Source organism: Carlito syrichta, unplaced genomic scaffold (genome assembly GCF_000164805.1).
Source record: "Carlito syrichta isolate Samal-C Ts95f unplaced genomic scaffold, Tarsius_syrichta-2.0.1 Scaffold302567, whole genome shotgun sequence".
Lineage (NCBI taxonomy): Eukaryota > Metazoa > Chordata > Mammalia > Primates > Tarsiidae > Carlito > Carlito syrichta.
Window position 1 is genome coordinate 56,705 of NW_007246663.1, and position 17,741 is coordinate 74,445.

Here is a 17,741-nt window from a genome sequence, read left to right on the forward strand (position 1 = left end):
AACATTCTCTTGATTCTCGAGACAATCAAGGATTGGCTATTTTATTTTTCATAGTTATCCCTGAATGTTGTGTGAGTGTTTTTTGTACACAAATATCAGAGAAATGATCCTTGGACAATAGAAATTTTCTTACCTTAAGAGTTTAATATCATTTCAAATAACTTACTTTCAGAGAAGTCTTCTTAATCCCAAAGGGCAGATATTTAGAAACCTTATCCCTTGTAGTAGTTTAATGGAAGATGGCAATTTATCTGCTTATGTATGTAAAGACAGTTATATTCATGTAGTATCCTGGAATCCAAAGCTGTACCTTTTCATTATTAAAATCAAATAGGACAAAACGTTTTCTCTACAACTAGGTAATGGGAAATCATTATAAATTTTTATCTGTAATGTTACATAATTTCAAGAGAGGAAGGAGTATACAATAATGCAAATAAAAGTAATTGGTAACACTTCTTGAGTATTTCTTAAGTGTGCTTTTCTTTTGTATATATATATATATATATATATTATCTTAAAGATGAGGGGTACAATTCAGGATTAGGTATACAAGTAGACATCATACAGGTAAAGTTTGGGCCTCCCTTTGGTCCCCACTTTGCCTGGTTTGAGATCAGGTATCTTATTGATGTTATGTTGTTCTCCCCTCCCCTCTCCCCCACAGCAGTATCCCACCACTACCAATTCCTTTCTTACAGTATTATGGTAAATGTTCAGGGTCCACCTATGAGTAAGAACATATGGTACTCTGTTCTTTGTTTCTGTGATAGATAACTGAGTGTGATAGACTCTAAATCCATCCAAGTTGCTGCCAAGTCCATATGTTTGGCCTTCTTTATGGTTGTATAGTAGTCCATTTTGTATATGTACCACATTTTTTTTAATCTAGTCCAGTTTCGATGGGGAGCATGGTTGGTTCCGTGTTTTTTGCTTTTATGAATAGTGCTGCAATAAACATGCATGTGCAGGTATCTTTTCTGTGGTGTTATTTGAATTCCTCCAGGTATATTCCCAGTAGAGGGATTGCTGGGTCATATGAAAGGTCAGTTTCTAGTTCTTTTAGAAATCACCAGCCGGGCTCAGTGGCTCAGCCTGTAATCCTGCGCCTTTGGGAGGCTGAGGGGAGTGGATTGCCTGAGCCCGTGGGTTCGAGACCCGCCTGGGCAGCGAGACCTCATCTCTACAATAAATCAAAAAAATCAGCCAGGCGTGGTAGCGCATGCCTATAATTCCGGCTACTGGGAAGGCTGAGGCAGAAGGATCGCCGGAGCCCAGCAGGCGAGGCTGCGGTGGCCGGGAGCGGCCACTGCACTCCAGTCTGTGCGACCGAGTGAGACTCCAACTCAAAAAAAAAAAAAAGAAATCACCACACTGTTTTCCATAGAAATTGAACTAGTTTGCATTCCCACCAGCAGTGTAGAAGTAGACTTTTTGACGTGTTTTCCAGTAACCTTTAATTCTCACAGCTCTGAGAAGAAGTTACTGTTACCCCATTTTACAGATAAGGAATCTAAAGCATTGAAGGTAAAAAACTATCCCATTGTTATTTCACTGTATGGTATAGATCTTACATTGAAACCTTGGCATTCTGAGCAAAGAACAGATCATGATACTAATTCAGTGAACTGTATTAGTGTCTACTTGTTTACTTGAATGAATCATAGATACAGTAGAAAAGATGATAGTGGACCATCTGGTTCTAGATTGTCACTTTAAAATGATAGAAATCTGGAGACAAAGGGATTTAGATAAATTTTTCTGTTACAAAGTACATAGTACAGTCAGGATCAGGACACAAGCATAGTGAGCTTCAATTTTGTAATTTTTTCCCCTTTTTTTGGGTCACAGAAATGTGTAAATTTTATTTAATTTATTATCTTATTTGTTGCTGTTGTTTTTATTATTTGTATTAGTGCCATTAGCAACTGTTGTTGATGTTTAAAAATAAATTTGCAACTTGGTAATCTTTTATAATTTATAACATCAGAATTATTTTATTTTATTTTTGGTTGGTTTTGCTTTTCTTTTTTTTATTATAAAGATATGGGGGTATAGCTCAGGGTTAGGTATACAAACGTTGATTATGCAGGTACCCTTGTTGATGAGGTACGCCCCTCCCTCCCCTAGCAGTTTCCCTCAACTGCCAGTCCCACACCCCCCCGACAGTTTTCCACTACTGCCAATTGCTTTCTTATAGCATTATAATTGTTCAAGTTCCGCTTATGAGTGAGAACACATGGTACTCTGTTCTTTGTTTCTGCAATAGATCACTGAGTATGATCAACTCCAAATCCATCCAAGTTGCCGCAGAGTCCATATATTTGTCCTTCTTTATGGCTGCATGGTATTTCATTGTGTATATGCACCACATTTTTTCTTTATCCAGTCCAGCTTTGATGGGCAACATGGTTGGTTCCATGTTTTTCTATTGTGAATAGAGCTGCAACAAACATGTGTGCAGGTATCTTTTTTGTATTTTTGGCCTCGATTATCTAGCTAGGGGCTGTTAGTGGGGTATTCAAGTCCCCTGCTATAATGGTGTTAGAGTCAATATCTTTTTTTAGTTTACTTAGTAGTTACTTTATAAATGCTGGTGCTCCTGTGTTGAATGCGTATATATTTAGAATGGATATTTCTTGTTAATGAATTGAACCTTTTATCATTATGTAGTATCCTTTTGCATCTTTTAAAATTTTTGATAACTTAAAAGTTGCTGGGCCGGGCTTGGTGGCTCAGCCTGTAATCCCAGCATTTTGGGAGGCTGAGGTGAGTGGATTGCCTGAGCCCGCAGGTTCAAGACCCACCTGGGCAACTTGACGAGACCTCATCTCTACAATAAAATCAAAAATTAGCCGGGCGTGGTAGCGTGCAACTGTAGTTCCAGCTACTTGGAAGGCTGAGGTGGAAGGATTGCCAGAGCCCAGCAGGTTGAGGCTGCGGTGGCCGGGAGCGGCCACTGCACTCCAGTCTGGGTGACAGAGTGAGACTCCAACTCAAAAAAAAAAAAAGAAAGTTGCTTTGTCTGATATTAAGATCACAGCTCCTGTCTTTTGTGATCCATTTGTCTGGAAACTTGTTTTCTATCCTTTAACTTTGAGTCTGTATGTGTCCCTTGTAGTGAGATGAGTCTCTTGAATGCAGCAAATAATTCGGTCATAGTTTCTTATCCAGTTTGCCATTCTGTGTCTTTTCAGTAGTGCGTTTAATCCATTCACATTCAGGCTGATTATTGAAATGCGATTCTTTATTGCTGTCGTGAGGTTCTTATAAAATTTTTTCTTTGTTTTTTTTTGGCTTGGGGGTTGATGATGTGTGTGTTTTCAAGTTTCTTGTTGCACTGTATTCTCTGTTGATTCTGTGCTCTGCTGTTCTCTTGGGAAGTATGTAGACATTCTTGTTTTTTCCTTGTTCTGTGCTTAATACCTGTAGAATTGGTCTGGAAGCCACATAATCTCCTAGGGATTGGATGTCTGGGAAGGATTTTAATTCTCCATCACTGATGAAGCTGAGCAAGCTTGACTGGATAAGAAATTCTTGGTTGAAATTGTTTATCTTTGAGTACTTTAATATAGGACTCCAGTCTCTTCTTGCTTGTAGTGTTTCTGCCAATAGGTCTAATGCTATTCTGATTGGTTTTCCCCAGTAGGTAGTCTGACCTTTCTTTCTTGCTGCCTTTAGGATTTTTTTCTTACGTGCCTACTTTGTGTCGGCAAATTATTATGTATCTATGGGTTGATCTTCTCTTTTGATGTCTTGTGGGGGTTCTCTGTATTTCTTGTGCTTGACCAGTCACATCTCTGGTGAGATGGGGAAAATTTTCTTGGATTACCTCCTGGAACACTTGCTCCAAGTTGTTCTCCATTTCCCTTTCTTCTGGGATACTAATCAGGCATAGGTTCGGCCTCTTGATATAATTGCACATCTCTTGTAGACTTTGTTCTTTATTTCTGAGCCTTCTTTCATGTTTTTTACAGATCTGGTTAATTCCATGTTCTGGTCTTCAAGTTCTGAGATTCTTTCTTCAGCTAGATTAATTAATTCTGCTTTCATGCTTGTCATCCTGTTATTTATTTGCTGGATGAAATTTTTTATTGCCAAAATCTCTGTTACAAGTTATTTCAGTGTTGATCTTGTCTTTCTTGAGTCTTATTCACTCTTTCCATCCATCCCCTAATCCCTGTCGTATTCTGGGGTCAGTTGTTGGTGACTTCCATTGTTTGGGCACCAAGGTCTGATTTGTCTTTGGTACACTTGAAATGGCCTGAAGTCTTCCTCTGGTTTTTCCTCGTTTATGACAGATCTCTTGTTTTTCTGTTTAGTTCTATTATTCAGTGTTAGTGGGAGAGGCTTTTCCTTCTTATATTTGCTCAGTCCTCTATTCTTCCTTGATCCAGACTCTGGATTTGTTCTGTTTTGATATAGGATAATGGATGGGAAGCTTTGCTGTCTCTTGTAGTTTTTGAAACTCCAATAAAGTAGGGGATGGGGAGCTATGATTCAGAAACTACTTGCAAATTACAGTCACTTACTGTGGTATGTGTTCCCTGAGACCCATTCCCACCACCACTCTATATGACGATGCAAACCAGAAACGAATACAAAAAACAATTGAACATACACATACAGACATACACACACCCCAGAACAAACTGGAATAACAACAAAGTAAAACAAAACAAACAACAACAACAAAAAAAACCCCAAGAAAACTAGACACACACACACATGCCTAGCACAAAGTGAATAGAGAAGAAAATCAGAAAGACCAGAGGAGGGGAATAAAAAGGAATTCAGGTCGAACCCTCACACGTATATTGACACACTCCTTAAACTATAAGAAATGAAAATTTTAAAAACTCCGGAAGAACAAAAGAGTAAAAACAAACCAATAACAACAACAAAATTGAAAGATGAACACTCAATTATTCGCATACACACATAAACAGAAAACAACAAATAAAAGGAGAAAGAAACAAAAAAGGAAAAGAAAAAAAATTTTGAGGGGGTACAGATCAAACCCTCATATACACATTCGTGCACAAAGGAAAAATATTTAACACATAGATGAACTAACAAACAGTCAAAAATTAAAAATTTTTTTTTTAATTGAAAATTAAAAGAAAAACCTGGCCTCTTGTAATTGTTCCTCTAATCAGGTCTCTCCTGCAGTGGAAATGGGCAGTGGGGGTGGGTGGGGCTGCAATCCTCCCCTCTCACTCTCGTATGGTCAGAGAGATCTCCAGTGAGGAGGTACAGGATTGTCTCTTCCCCAGATATTTACTCGCTGGGGGTGCCCCAGCCAAACTTTCCTGGAATGGAGTTCTCCTATTGCGACTGACATCCAGTCTCTGCCTGGGTTTGTCTCTGTCAGTTGTGGCCCAGCTGTGTAGGTATGACGTTCAGAGGATTACTGGGGAGGAGAGGGTTTCGGTCAACTCCTCACTTACCACTTAACTCTTTGGAGTTCTTCCTTTTCTGGTCACACCCTTTGTCCTGCGGTTGGATCAGTGTAGGGGGTGTGGGGCACCAGGAATTCAGCACTCATCAGGTCCCTCTGAAGTTTGTGCTTTCAGGATATTCCCTCTGGGTCAGGATCAATCCCTGAATAGTTGATCCACCAGTCACAGAGGATTGGGTCTGTTACTCTGTGGTGAGCAAGTGAGAACATTTTCCTCCAACGCCTTCAAGATGGTGGTGGGGTACCTCTTTTCCTCTTCCATGGGACTTTGCCTCTGGACTCCCTCCACAGCTCCTGCTAGTGCCCTGCCAGGTGCTGAAGTGGTGACACAAAGCAAGGAGCCGGCAGTATCCAGAATAATTTTAACATCAGTTTATGTCTTGCCAAGTGATGCTTAAGCATTCAGTTTCATGGAAATCATTGACAAGATGATTAGGGCAATAGTTCTTAATCTCATCAAATCCTGCATCCCTTCTTTATGACAAATATTTTCTAAAATCCCTTCTTATCATTCTGAAATAAAATTTACAAATAATATAACTACTTACATTAATACACAGTTTCAAAAAGTCAATATAAATTTTCATATATAACATAAAGGAGAAGTAAAAGGAAAGTAATTAATGTCTTTAAAATACACAATACATATTTAAATATAAATACTTGGGGCAATTACATGGGAACCTAGTTATTTTAAATGTGCTTCACAGACTAGCAGCATTAACATCAGTCAGAAAATATAACAAAACCCATTAATAATATCAAAAATATGAAATACTTAGGAATGTATCTGAAAAAAAATGATATGGAAGATCTGCATACTGAAAACTACAAAACATTGATGAGGAAAAATGGAAGCTCCAAATAAATTGAGATATATACTGTATTTACAGATTGGAAGACCTTATATTTTTAAGCTATCATTCTTCCCAAATTGATCTGAATTACAATCCCAGCAAGCTCCCATGTAGAAATTGACAAGTGGATTAAACAATTCAAATGGAAATACAAAGGACCTGGAATAGAATAGCCAAAACCAAAAAAGAACAAAGTTGAGGAACTAACACTAAAGATTTACTATACAGCTACAATATTGGCCAGGCATGATAGCTCAATCGCCTGTATTTCTAGCACCTTGGGATTGCTTGAATCCAGGGGATTGAGACCACCCTGGGCAATTTGGTGAGACTTCATCTCTACAGTAAATCAAAAAATTAGTCAGGCGTGGTGGCATGTGTGTATGGTCCCAGCTACTTATAAGGCTGAGGCAGAAGGATCACCTGATCCCAGCAGGTCGAGGCTGTGGTGGCTGTGAGTGTGCCACTGTACTCCACCCTGGGTGACAAAGTGAGACTCTGACTCAAAAAAAAAAAAAAAAATATCAAAAGAATGTGGTATTTGTGGAGAGATAGATAAGTGACTCAAAGGAACAGAATACAAAGTCCAGAAATAGACACATATACTTGAACAACTGATTTTCAACAAAATTCCAAAGTCAATTCAGTGAAAAATGTTTTACAAATGGCACTGGAACAATTGGATATCCATATGCCTCCAAAATAAACTATTTATTGCACCATCTGTAAAAATTGCCTGAAAATGAATAGTATACCTAAATGTAAAACATAAACTATTAAACTTTTAGGAGAAAATTTTTGTGAATTTGGATTAGGCTGAGATTTCTTAAATGAAACATCAGAAGAACAATTGTAAAAATAATAAATTGAATTTCATCAAAATATAAAACTTCTACCCTTTGAAAGACATTGTTAAGAGAATACAAAGATAAACCACAGACTAGGAGAGAATAATTGCAATGATTTTATCTGATAAAACACATGTATCCAGAACATATAAAGAACTTTCTGCCTGTAGTCCCAGCTACTCCAGAGGCTGAGGCAGAAAGATCCCCTGAGCCTATGAGTTTGAGGCCAGCCTAGGCACCACAAAAAATAAAAGTAAAAACTCCTAAAACTAGATGTTCCTGTCAAATATAACTATTATTTCCTTTCTCTGTGCAAATTGTTCTCTTCTACTCTATGTGTCCTTCCACTTATAATGCCTTTTCTATTCTCTTCTTACTCCTTCCAGGGAGAAAAGGTAAGACAAGTTAATTAAAATTTTGTGTGTGTGTGTTGGAGTCTCACTCTGTTGCCCAAGCTGGAGTGCAGTGGCATGCTCATGGCCACCGTAGTCTCGACCTGCTAGGCTCAGGCGATTCTTCTACCTCAGCCTTCCAAGTAGCTGGAACTACAGATGCGCATACCACGCCTGGTTTATTTTTTTTATTTATTGTAGAGATGAAGTCTCATCAAGTTGCTGGGCAGGTCTCGAACCCCTGAGCTCAGGCGATCCTCTCACCTCAGCCCCCCAAAGTGCTGGGGTTACAGACTTGAGCCACTGTGCCCAGCCTAGTTAATTAAAATTTTAAAGTAACTATAATCTAGTTTGTCTTGGTATTTCCTTGCACTACCTGAAAAAACAAATTCAGTCTCCTCAATTACTTTCTATACAATGAACAGTTTTGCTCAATACTCAATATTATGTTCAATGTTATCATCCCATTGTTTCCTCCAGTTTTTGCCTACCACCCACTTCCTGCCTTCACTAGCCTAGATTCTAGAGCAATGATAACATTCACTTGTCACAAATATGATCTTAAACCCTTCACCCTTGTTTTCTTCTGTTTTACCACTAGTAGTATTTTTTTGGCTTAATGAAAAAATTGATACATCATTATTTCTCACTTAAACTCTCATTAGTGTTTGATTTCTCTTTTCCTGACACTTTCATCTCTTGACTGACTTGATACCACTCAGTAGTTGTGCTTTTCTTCTCTGTCTTCTTTGCCAGGGCATCCTCCTCTACTAGACTTTTGAAGTTTGGAGTTGGACTGTCTTCTCATTCTACAATTTGTCCTATATTATCTTACTCCCTCAGCTTTCAATTCCACATATGTGACTAACTCCCAGATTTATATTCTGATCTCTTACCTTGTTTCTGACTTTCAAACCTGCATATCCAACTGTAAGAGTAATATTTTAAAAATGAAAATCAAGGAGTTGACATCTAAGAGGACAGTATAAATGACATGAAGAAACCAGAAGTAATATATATTTTTTTGGGAGATACAGGGAAAATGGGGAGCTGAGGAAGGCATAGGTAGGAATATCTCAAAGAACACAATGCAAGAATTAGTAGGCCACCAGTAAATGGAACCAAGAACTGAAAAGTAAAGAATTAAGGAATTTGATTTCAACTTTTATTGCTTTCATTGTATAGCAGCTGCTTAATGGAGATAATTAAAAATTTGAACCTAGTCCCTAAATTGTAGGAGGCAAGCTATTGACATATTGACTTGTCTGATCAACTGTACTGGAATGGTGTTGGCAGGGGCATGGAGGTCAGATTGAGCAGAGACTCTAAAGCGTAAGTTCTGGGATAACCCTGTTTTGTGCCCCCTCCCACTTGGGAGCTCTTCTATCTTAATAAACTCCTGCTTTCTCACCAAAAAAAAGAAAGAAAGAAAGAAAGAAAAGAAGAGTAGGTTCTCTAAAACTCTTTGGGGAGTAGGGAGAAAATAATTAGATGGTAATAAAATAATAATTTCTAGACAGCGGACTGTGTATTTGCAATGGTTCCAATCTCAGTGATGTGAGTTTCTCTGGCAATACACAGACATGGAAGTATGGAAATATATTGATTTAGTTTGAGGAGTTGCTGGATTGATTTGGTAAAAGGTTACTATTGCAAGGAAACTAAGGGTATTGATTTTAAAAGTTCAAATGGTTAACCTCAAGATGCATACTGGATAGGTCCAATTCTCCTCCTCGCCAAAAAAAGATAAGAAGGGGAATAGTTACCCTAGGGGGGAAATATGAAGAGGATAGGATGTCTCTAAATTTTAACTTCAGTTGTTATAGAATATAAACACTAGAGACCTGGGAGGATAGAGCGCTGTAGTGAGAAAATGAAAAATTGGAGTTTTAACTCTGAGGCCAAATAGTTCCAATTGAAAAATCTGTTACACATCTCTGGGAGTAAGAGCAGTGCTTTACTAAGCGTAAGAAAACAAATATTTTGCTCTACTAATAGCCTTGAAGTTTCACTAGCCATAAATTAAATAAATAAACCATTAAAGTAGCATTTTTCTCAAAAAGTCAGTGATAAGCACATTATTGTTATTTGTTTTGAGTTGGAGTCTCACTCTGTCACCCAGACTGGAGTGCAGTGGCACGCTCATGGCCACCACATCCTCAATCCGCTGGGCTCAGGTGATCCTTCCACCTCAGCTTTCCAAGTAGCTGGAACTACAGGCATATACCACCATGCTTGGCTAGGTTTTTTATTAATTGTAGAGACGAGGTCTCACCAAGTTGCCCAGGCTGGTCTCAAACCCTTGGGCTCAGGCAGTCCTCTTGCCTCTGCCTCCCAAAGTGCTAGGATTACAGACATGAGCCACCTTTCCCAGCGATGATATTATTATGTTGAAATTACTTTTTAGGTTTTTGTTGGTTGCTTCAGAGAGACTCTAGTTAGGTTTAGAGTTCACTGTGAAGCAATGATTCCTTTCTGTTCCTACTGTTACCAAAGTCCCAGGTTTATTTTATTGGAGTAGTTTCTTTTCTAATATTCCTTCTACATCAAAATATTTTTCAATATGTATCCTCACTTTTGAAGCCACACTTGATTTTATTTCAAGGTAGAAGAAGATCAGAAGAACCATATTATGGTTTGTTCCCTTTGTGTCTCTCTTTATTCTTGTAGTGCCAGAGAGTAAGCCATATACTTGTCAAGCTGCTGGAAATGGATTCCCAAGAGCTGTTAGAGGTAGAAAGCATAGACATAGAGCCAGTGGTGAAAGTTTGTAGGATAGTTGTCAAACAGCCAGTATTAAAAATTAAAGTATACAAGTTTACAACGAAATGAATTGTATTAAAACCAAAGGTAATAATCAAATCTTCTTGTAATTATTTTATTACATTTTACTATTCTTTATGCTGTTGAGGTTCTTTCCATCTAATATATCTGTATCGTATAAATACTACCTAGCAGAGTGTTACTCTGCATCTCTTTTCAATTTTGTGTTCAGTTGTATCAAGTTGGTAGCTTGAAATCACTTCATGTTATCATGAACTTGGCAAACACTGTAAATGAAGGCCTTTCCCCCATAGACAGATGTTGTTAAACATTTATTAGCACACCATGGGATATAATAGCATCTCTGGCTTCTTCTCACTTTATCTCAAAGACTTGATTGAAACCTACCAAAGTAAAACTTCACTCTCCTCCTATAAGCCCATTGCTAACCTGTTCTAGCCTTATTTCTACATTATTCTTGTCGTTGTATTATTGCGTCACCTACTTCTCTACCTTCCAAAGCCCTAAATTCTGGTCCTTTTCCAACTCTTTCTAGAATTGAATCTCATTTTGACCCCTGCCAGTATACTCAATTCCCCTCTTCCTCTCCAGCCATATAAATTAAAGCTTCAAAAAGTATCACTACTGCAGAAAGAATCACATAGGAAACTAGATAACAGTTAATAGATCATATTGCCAGAGTTCTTGTCACTTTTATCAATTGACATTTTATCAGAATTGTTTATACTTGGTAAAATATTAGGTTAAGTATTCATCAGAAAACTATAAATGTTCATTAAGTATATATTTAGTGTTATTTACATTCTTATGTGTATTTTCAACAGAACATAGTTTCATTTTTGTAATGAAAATTTGTGATAGAAAATACAATCTGTTTGCCTTTCACAGATTTATAGAACTGAGTTTTGGCTTCAAAAAACTGAAAAGTGACAGAAAAGGTGACTGAAGCCACTGTTGGGTCAGAAACTTAAAGATGCTAGGCAAAAGTCTGTAAGATTTTCTTGACCTTTCATTTATGGTCAAGTAATGACTACTATACATCCAGTCATGATGCCTATATTCACAGCGGAAAGAAAGAGACAGGATAGTAGCAGCAGAGCTGTTTTTACATATCCCTTGGCTTCACCTGTATACAGGGAGTCTGGGAAACTGGATAGTTTAGATAAAATTTAGTAATATTACACTTTGTAATAAAGTGAGATGAGTGGGCAGGGATTGGAGTTAGGCATTAAATGAATTTACTATGGATCTATTTCTACATAGTATACACTAACATATCCCTCATATACCTAAGCTTAATGCATTGTGATAAATTTAAAAGGTGAAAATGTGACATATATGATGTAATTTCCTAAGAAGTTTGTTAAGCTTTGTTCAGTTTTTGCGAGGAAATGACAATAAACTTGTTTTTATTTGCTGGAAGATACTCTAATTTAAAAACTAGGCTAGGTGCTTTCATATAAATTCTTGAGATGTAGACAGTAATATCCCTAATGTTACAAATTAGAAAATTAAGACAAAGATATTAAGCAGTTTGCTCCAGATCACAGAACCTAATAAATGGGTGAGCCAAGTTTTAAAACCTGGTCTTTTTTTTCTTATAGATTGCATTTGTTTATAAATTGAAATGAATTAGAGTTTTATGGAAAGATTGATATTTGAATGAAAAAACTTAAGATATACACAAAAGGTGGTATTATGTGTAATATTCATTTGATGAAAGAGCTAGGGCCCTCTAGGTCTTCTGGTAACCAACGTACTGGGATAATTATAGATAACATTTAGCAAGTGATTGATTACCCTATGCATTTTACAGATACTAGTCCATTTAATTCTCATCACAATCCTTATGAGATAGGCATTATTATTATCATGTTTAGATGAAGAAACTAAAACACAAAGAAATTAAGTTTCACACCCAATCTAGTAAGCTGCAACCTAGGATTGAACCTAGACACTTACTCTTGAGGTTACACTGCTAATCATGCTCCATATGCCCTCTCAAGACAACTGACCTGTATAAGAGAAAAACGAGGATTTTTCAAGTTGATTTTTACCTGATTCTAACCAATCTTGGAAAGACTTTTTCTTTTCTTTTTTTAGAATGAAAGCAGGATTTACTGAGAGGACAGAAAAGCTCCCACAGTGGGAGGGGACCTGAAGGGGTTGCCCAAGAATTTCTACTTGTTTAGTAAAACAGGAAGTTTGGTAGAATATGTTGCAGAATTTCATCAATAAAGCAAATACTTAAAACAGCATTTTGTAATACAATGCATAGGAATCCCAAATTAAAATCTTTTGAACAAAACTGATAATATACTAGTAACCTTTCAATTCATGATAACTGCTTTCATCTTCATAATTTGAAGATGCCATAGGCTATTGATAGACTGCTGTAGACTATTGATCCAGAAATTGAAATAAGAATGCAGCAAATGATTATGCAAAAATAATTCCATACAGATGGAAATTATACAGCTCAGGACTTCATGATGACTCATACTCTTGGAAGACTATTCCATTCTTCCCCAGAGTCTGTCAACAGAGGGATATACAAAGTGATGTAGTTTTCATGTTTCAGTTTTAACATCTGCTGCATGACAGCCCATTTATATTCCTATCTACGAAACATCTATAAATATTGGTAGAGATTTCCTTTTTACTTTTGCTTCCATGCTGTTTATCTCTGTATTTATTCTGTTGTCTAGAAAATATCTCTGAATGATCTGGAACTCAGTATTTTCGGAATACAACTTATTAGGATTCTGCCTAAAACCATGCAAGCAATTCTGCTAAAAGGTCATTGTGCTGTGCTTTATAAAGTTTATTGCCACTGCTGAGACTAACTGTTTTCTTCTCTTGCTTTCTCTCTTATCCATGTACTACTAGCTATTTAACGGTAGAGAGTACCAGGATTTTAATGAACAATTGTTTCAGAAATTTGTTTATCGTGTCATTTTTTTCATGAAGCCCATGGGAGAGTAAAGAGAAAAATCACAACAACTTGAATTGTGGTTAGTGTAAATTTAAAAAAAAAAAAAAAACCATACAGATGACAATAAACATAAGAAGTTGGCAACAAGATATCAACACAAGTAGATTGAGATTTCATCATAGTGAGTTATTAAATGTTAAAATTTTACCTATTGCACACATGCATATCTTGTCAAACTAAATATATTAACTGGTGTGAAAAAGTTTGGGAATTTAAAAACTAAGACTAAATAAACTTAACTATTTAACTGTGCATACTCATAGCAACAGATTGTTTTATTATTTGTGTAATTGGCATCATTTGTTATTTAGAGTCTTGGAATAATAGAACACTTGGGAGGGACTGTGGAATACTTTACTGGAACTGAATTGGCAATGTTCACTATTGGTCTGCTTGCTGGTTTAGAATCTCTGTTTGTCACTTTTTTTCAGGTGGGACTCTTCCCTGGACACTGTGTTGAGTTAATTAACCAAAAGGTTCCCCAGTCAGTGACCAACTCAGTGCCAAAACCAGGTAAGTACACTCTCATTAGTATGGTTATTTTATCAACTGCTCAAAGATACAGATTTTATCTTTCAGTCAAGTATACAGTTTGTTTTACTGTTCTTTGCATTTATTGACATAATAGGCATTCTTCATTGTATATGATTTTTAAATGTATTCTTATTTCTCTATGGATCATTTCACAAAAGTTCACATGCATTCAAATTTTAGACACTTTTAATAAAGAATGATATGGTCCATTAAGCTTTGTCATTGTTTGCTTTTACAACTGCATAATAGGAATAGAACTTGTTAATGAATAAAATGATTTTTTAAAAAAGTTTAAAAAACTAGCATGGAGATGGTGAAATTAACTGGAAATTAATAGATGAAGGGGTATTATATATATATATTTTTTTTTTAACAGTGCCTGTGAACATCAAAACTATTTTAAACAGAATTTCCTATTACTTAGTATATCTATGATGATACATAAATATGTAAATTATTTTACACATAAATAAAGCAGTGTTGAAGGGGATAAAAATCAAGACAATGGGGATTTTTTAAATTTATTGAGATAATTTAACCAGTGCAAGATTCTACAGAATCCCTAGGCTGGAACTTTTTTATCTGATGTAAAATTTTAAAAAGAGAGTAAACATAAAGACTGAAAATTTTTGGAAGGAAAATGAAATAATTAAATGTATTTTTTTCTAGTTATATTAGATTTATTCTATTCTTTCCCTCCTCCCAATAAAAAGAGAAGAAAAAAATTCTGGGCCTCAGAATTTTTTGAACTATTTTTTTTAAAGCATTTGCTAGGTTTAGGGCCTCTATGTAAGAGTTGGAGAGAAAAAAGTTTACTCTTGCCTTATTTAGTATTTTCCCACTTCTCCCAAAGCTTGCATCAAACAGCCTTACAGAATATAGGTAAAGAGTAATAACCCCTTTATTTTTTTTTTGAGTTGGATTCTCACTCTATCGCCCAGACTGGAGTGCAGTGGCCACTCCTGGCCACCGCAGCCTCGACCTGCTGGGCTCCAGCGATCCTTCCGCCTCAGCCTTCCAAGTAGCCGGAATTACAGGCATGTGCTACCATGCCTGGCTGATTTTTTGATTTATTGTAGAGATGAGGTCTCGCTGCCCAGGCGGGTCTCGAACCCACGGGCTCAGGCATTCCACTCACCTCAGCCTCTCAAAGATGCGGGATTACAGGCTGAGCCACCGAACCTGGCTAATAAGCCCTTTCAAAGCTTATTTCTTCATAGAATGTTAGGGAGTTGTCATTTCCATTTCTTTCATAGGAATTTATTTGTTTTAGATAGACTAACTTCATTGCTCAATAGAGAAAATAATTAAAAACAGAGTTCTCTAAAGTTCCATGTAAGCCAGTATTCTCAGTTCTTTTCAAGCCAATTTTATCCTTCTTTCAGTAAACTTATTAAAGAGACTTTTCAGTGGGTACTTGCTTGAAAAATCTTCATTAGTAATTGTGATGACTGTAGATTTGTTCATTTTATAAATATGACATCAGAAACTTTTTTTTTTAAAACAGCTCTATTGAGAAATAGTTCACATACCATTGAAAGTTACACTTTTAAATTGTATAATTCAGTGGTTTTTAGTATATTCACAGAGTTATACAACCGTTACCACAGTTCATCACTCCATAAAGAAATCTCGTATCCGTTATCAGATGCTGCTCTTCGCCTCTCTGCCCCTCAACCATAAACAACCACTAATCTACTTTCTATCTTTATAGATTTATCTATTCTGGACATTTTCTATAAGTAGAATCATATATTATGTGGTTGTGGTCTTTTGTGATGGACTTCTTTTACCTTGTGTAATGCTTTGTTTTCTTTTTTCTTTTTCTTTTTTTTTTTTGAGTTGGAGTCTCACTCTGTCGCCCAGACTGGAGTGCAGTGGCTGCTCCCGGGCTCTGCTGGGCTCCGGCGATCCTTCTGCCTCAGCCTCCCAAGTAGCTGGAACTACAGGCATGCACTGCCACACCTGGCTAATTTTTTGATTTCTTGTAGAGATGAGGTCTCACCAAGTCGCCCAGGCGGGTCTCAAACCTGCGGGCTCCGGCAATCCACTCACCTCAGCCTCCCAAAGGCGCGGGATTACAGGCTGAGCCACCAAGCCCGGTGCTTTAATGTTTTCAGGCATCATATATGCTGTAACATGTATCAGTACTTCATTCCTTTTTTTAATGGCCAAATAATATTTCATTGTATGTATATTCCACACTTTATTTATTCATTTGAAGTTGTTTTCATTTTGGGCTACTCTGTACATTCGTGTGTACGTTTTTGTGTGAATATATGTTTTCATCTCGGTTTTTTGTTTTCTTTTTTTTTTTTTTGAGTTGAAGTCTCACTCTATCACCCAGGCACACTCACGGCCACCCCAGCGCCGACCTGCTGGATTCTGGCGATCCTTCTGCCTCAACCTTCAAAGTAGCCAGAACTACAGGCGTAGTATTTATTGTAGAGACAAGGTCTTGCGAAGTTGCCTGGGCTGATCTTGAACCCGCAGGCTCAGGCAGTCACTCGCCTTGGCCTCCCAAAGTGCTGAAAATACATGCTGAGCCACTGAGCCTGGCCTTGGGTATATGTTTAACAGTAGACTTGCTGAGTCATATGGTAACTATGTGTTTAATCTTTTGAAGAACTGCTAGGTGCACCATTGACACAACGGTACCATTTTACAGTTCCACCAGCAGTTTGAGAATTCTAGTTGTTCCGTATCCTTGTCAACACTTATTATTATTTGGATTTTTTTAAATTATTGACTTATTAGGTGTGAGGTTATATCTTTTTGTGGTTTTGATTTGCATTTCCTGGATGGCCAGTAATGTTGATCATTTTTATTTGAGCTTATTGGCTATTTATTTTCTTTGGAGGAATGTTTATTCAGATCCTTTCCCCAGTTTTTAAAATTGGGTTATTTGTCTTTTTATTATTGAGTTGTAACTGTTCCATGTATATTCTAGATACAAGTCCTTTATCAGATAATGATTTACAAATATTTTCATCCATTTTGTGGATTGTCTTTGACTTTCTTGAAGGTATTCATTGAAGCATAAAGTTTTTAATTTTGATGAAGTCTAACTTATTTTTTCTTTTTTGTTCCTTAAGAAGACTGACTAGCCCAAGGTCATGAAGACTCCTGTATTTTCTTTTGGGAGTTTTATAGTTTTTGATATTACGTTTTGGTCTGTGATCCATTTTTTAAGTTAATTTTGGTGTATGGTATGAGGTAGGAGTCCAATTTCACGTGGTTTTTCAACTGTTCCAGCATTATTTGTTGAAAGATCATTCCTTCCACATTGAATTGACTTGACACCGTTATAGAAAATTATGGGTTTATTTCTGGACTTTCATTTCTATTGTACTATATGTCCTGTCTAATTATACCAGTACTACTCTGTCTTTATTGTTGTTTTGTAGTAAGTTTTGCATGGAGACCTATAAGTCTTCCTGTTTCATTCTTGGTTTTAAGGGTTAATCTGGCTTTACTGGGTCTCTTGCAATTCCATGTAGATTTTACAACAAGATTGTCAATATCTACAAAGTCAGTTGGGATTCTGATAAAGCTTATATTAAATCTATAGATCAATTGGGGAAATATTACCATCTTAACAATATTAAGCCTTCCATTCCCTGAACATGGAATGTTTTTTCTTTTCTTTCTTTCTTTTTTTTTTTAGTTTTCATTTAAGGATTTGGGGTACAATTCAGAATTAGGTAGACAAGTGGTCATTGTACAGATAAAGTTTGGGCCTGCCTTTGGTCCCCACTTTGTCTGGTTTGAAATCAAGTACCCTTAGCCCTTAGTGATGTTATATACCCCTCCCCATCCCACCCACTCTCCCCCACCCCCAGCAGTGTCCTGCTACTGCCAATCCCTTTC

At 36.8% G+C, this 17,741-nt stretch overlaps 1 protein-coding gene across 1 annotated transcript in view; it reads left to right on the plus strand.

The window, feature by feature from the left end:
• The window catches only part of LOC103259228 (rho GTPase-activating protein 32-like), a gene marked incomplete at its 5' end in the record, with an annotated part of 94,939 nt that overhangs the window by 33,938 nt on the left and 43,260 nt on the right, over positions 1 to 17,741 (plus strand). The window contains 1 exon segment of the mRNA XM_008056887.2: positions 13,769 to 13,850. Coding sequence (XP_008055078.2) covers positions 13,769 to 13,850 — 82 coding nt within the window.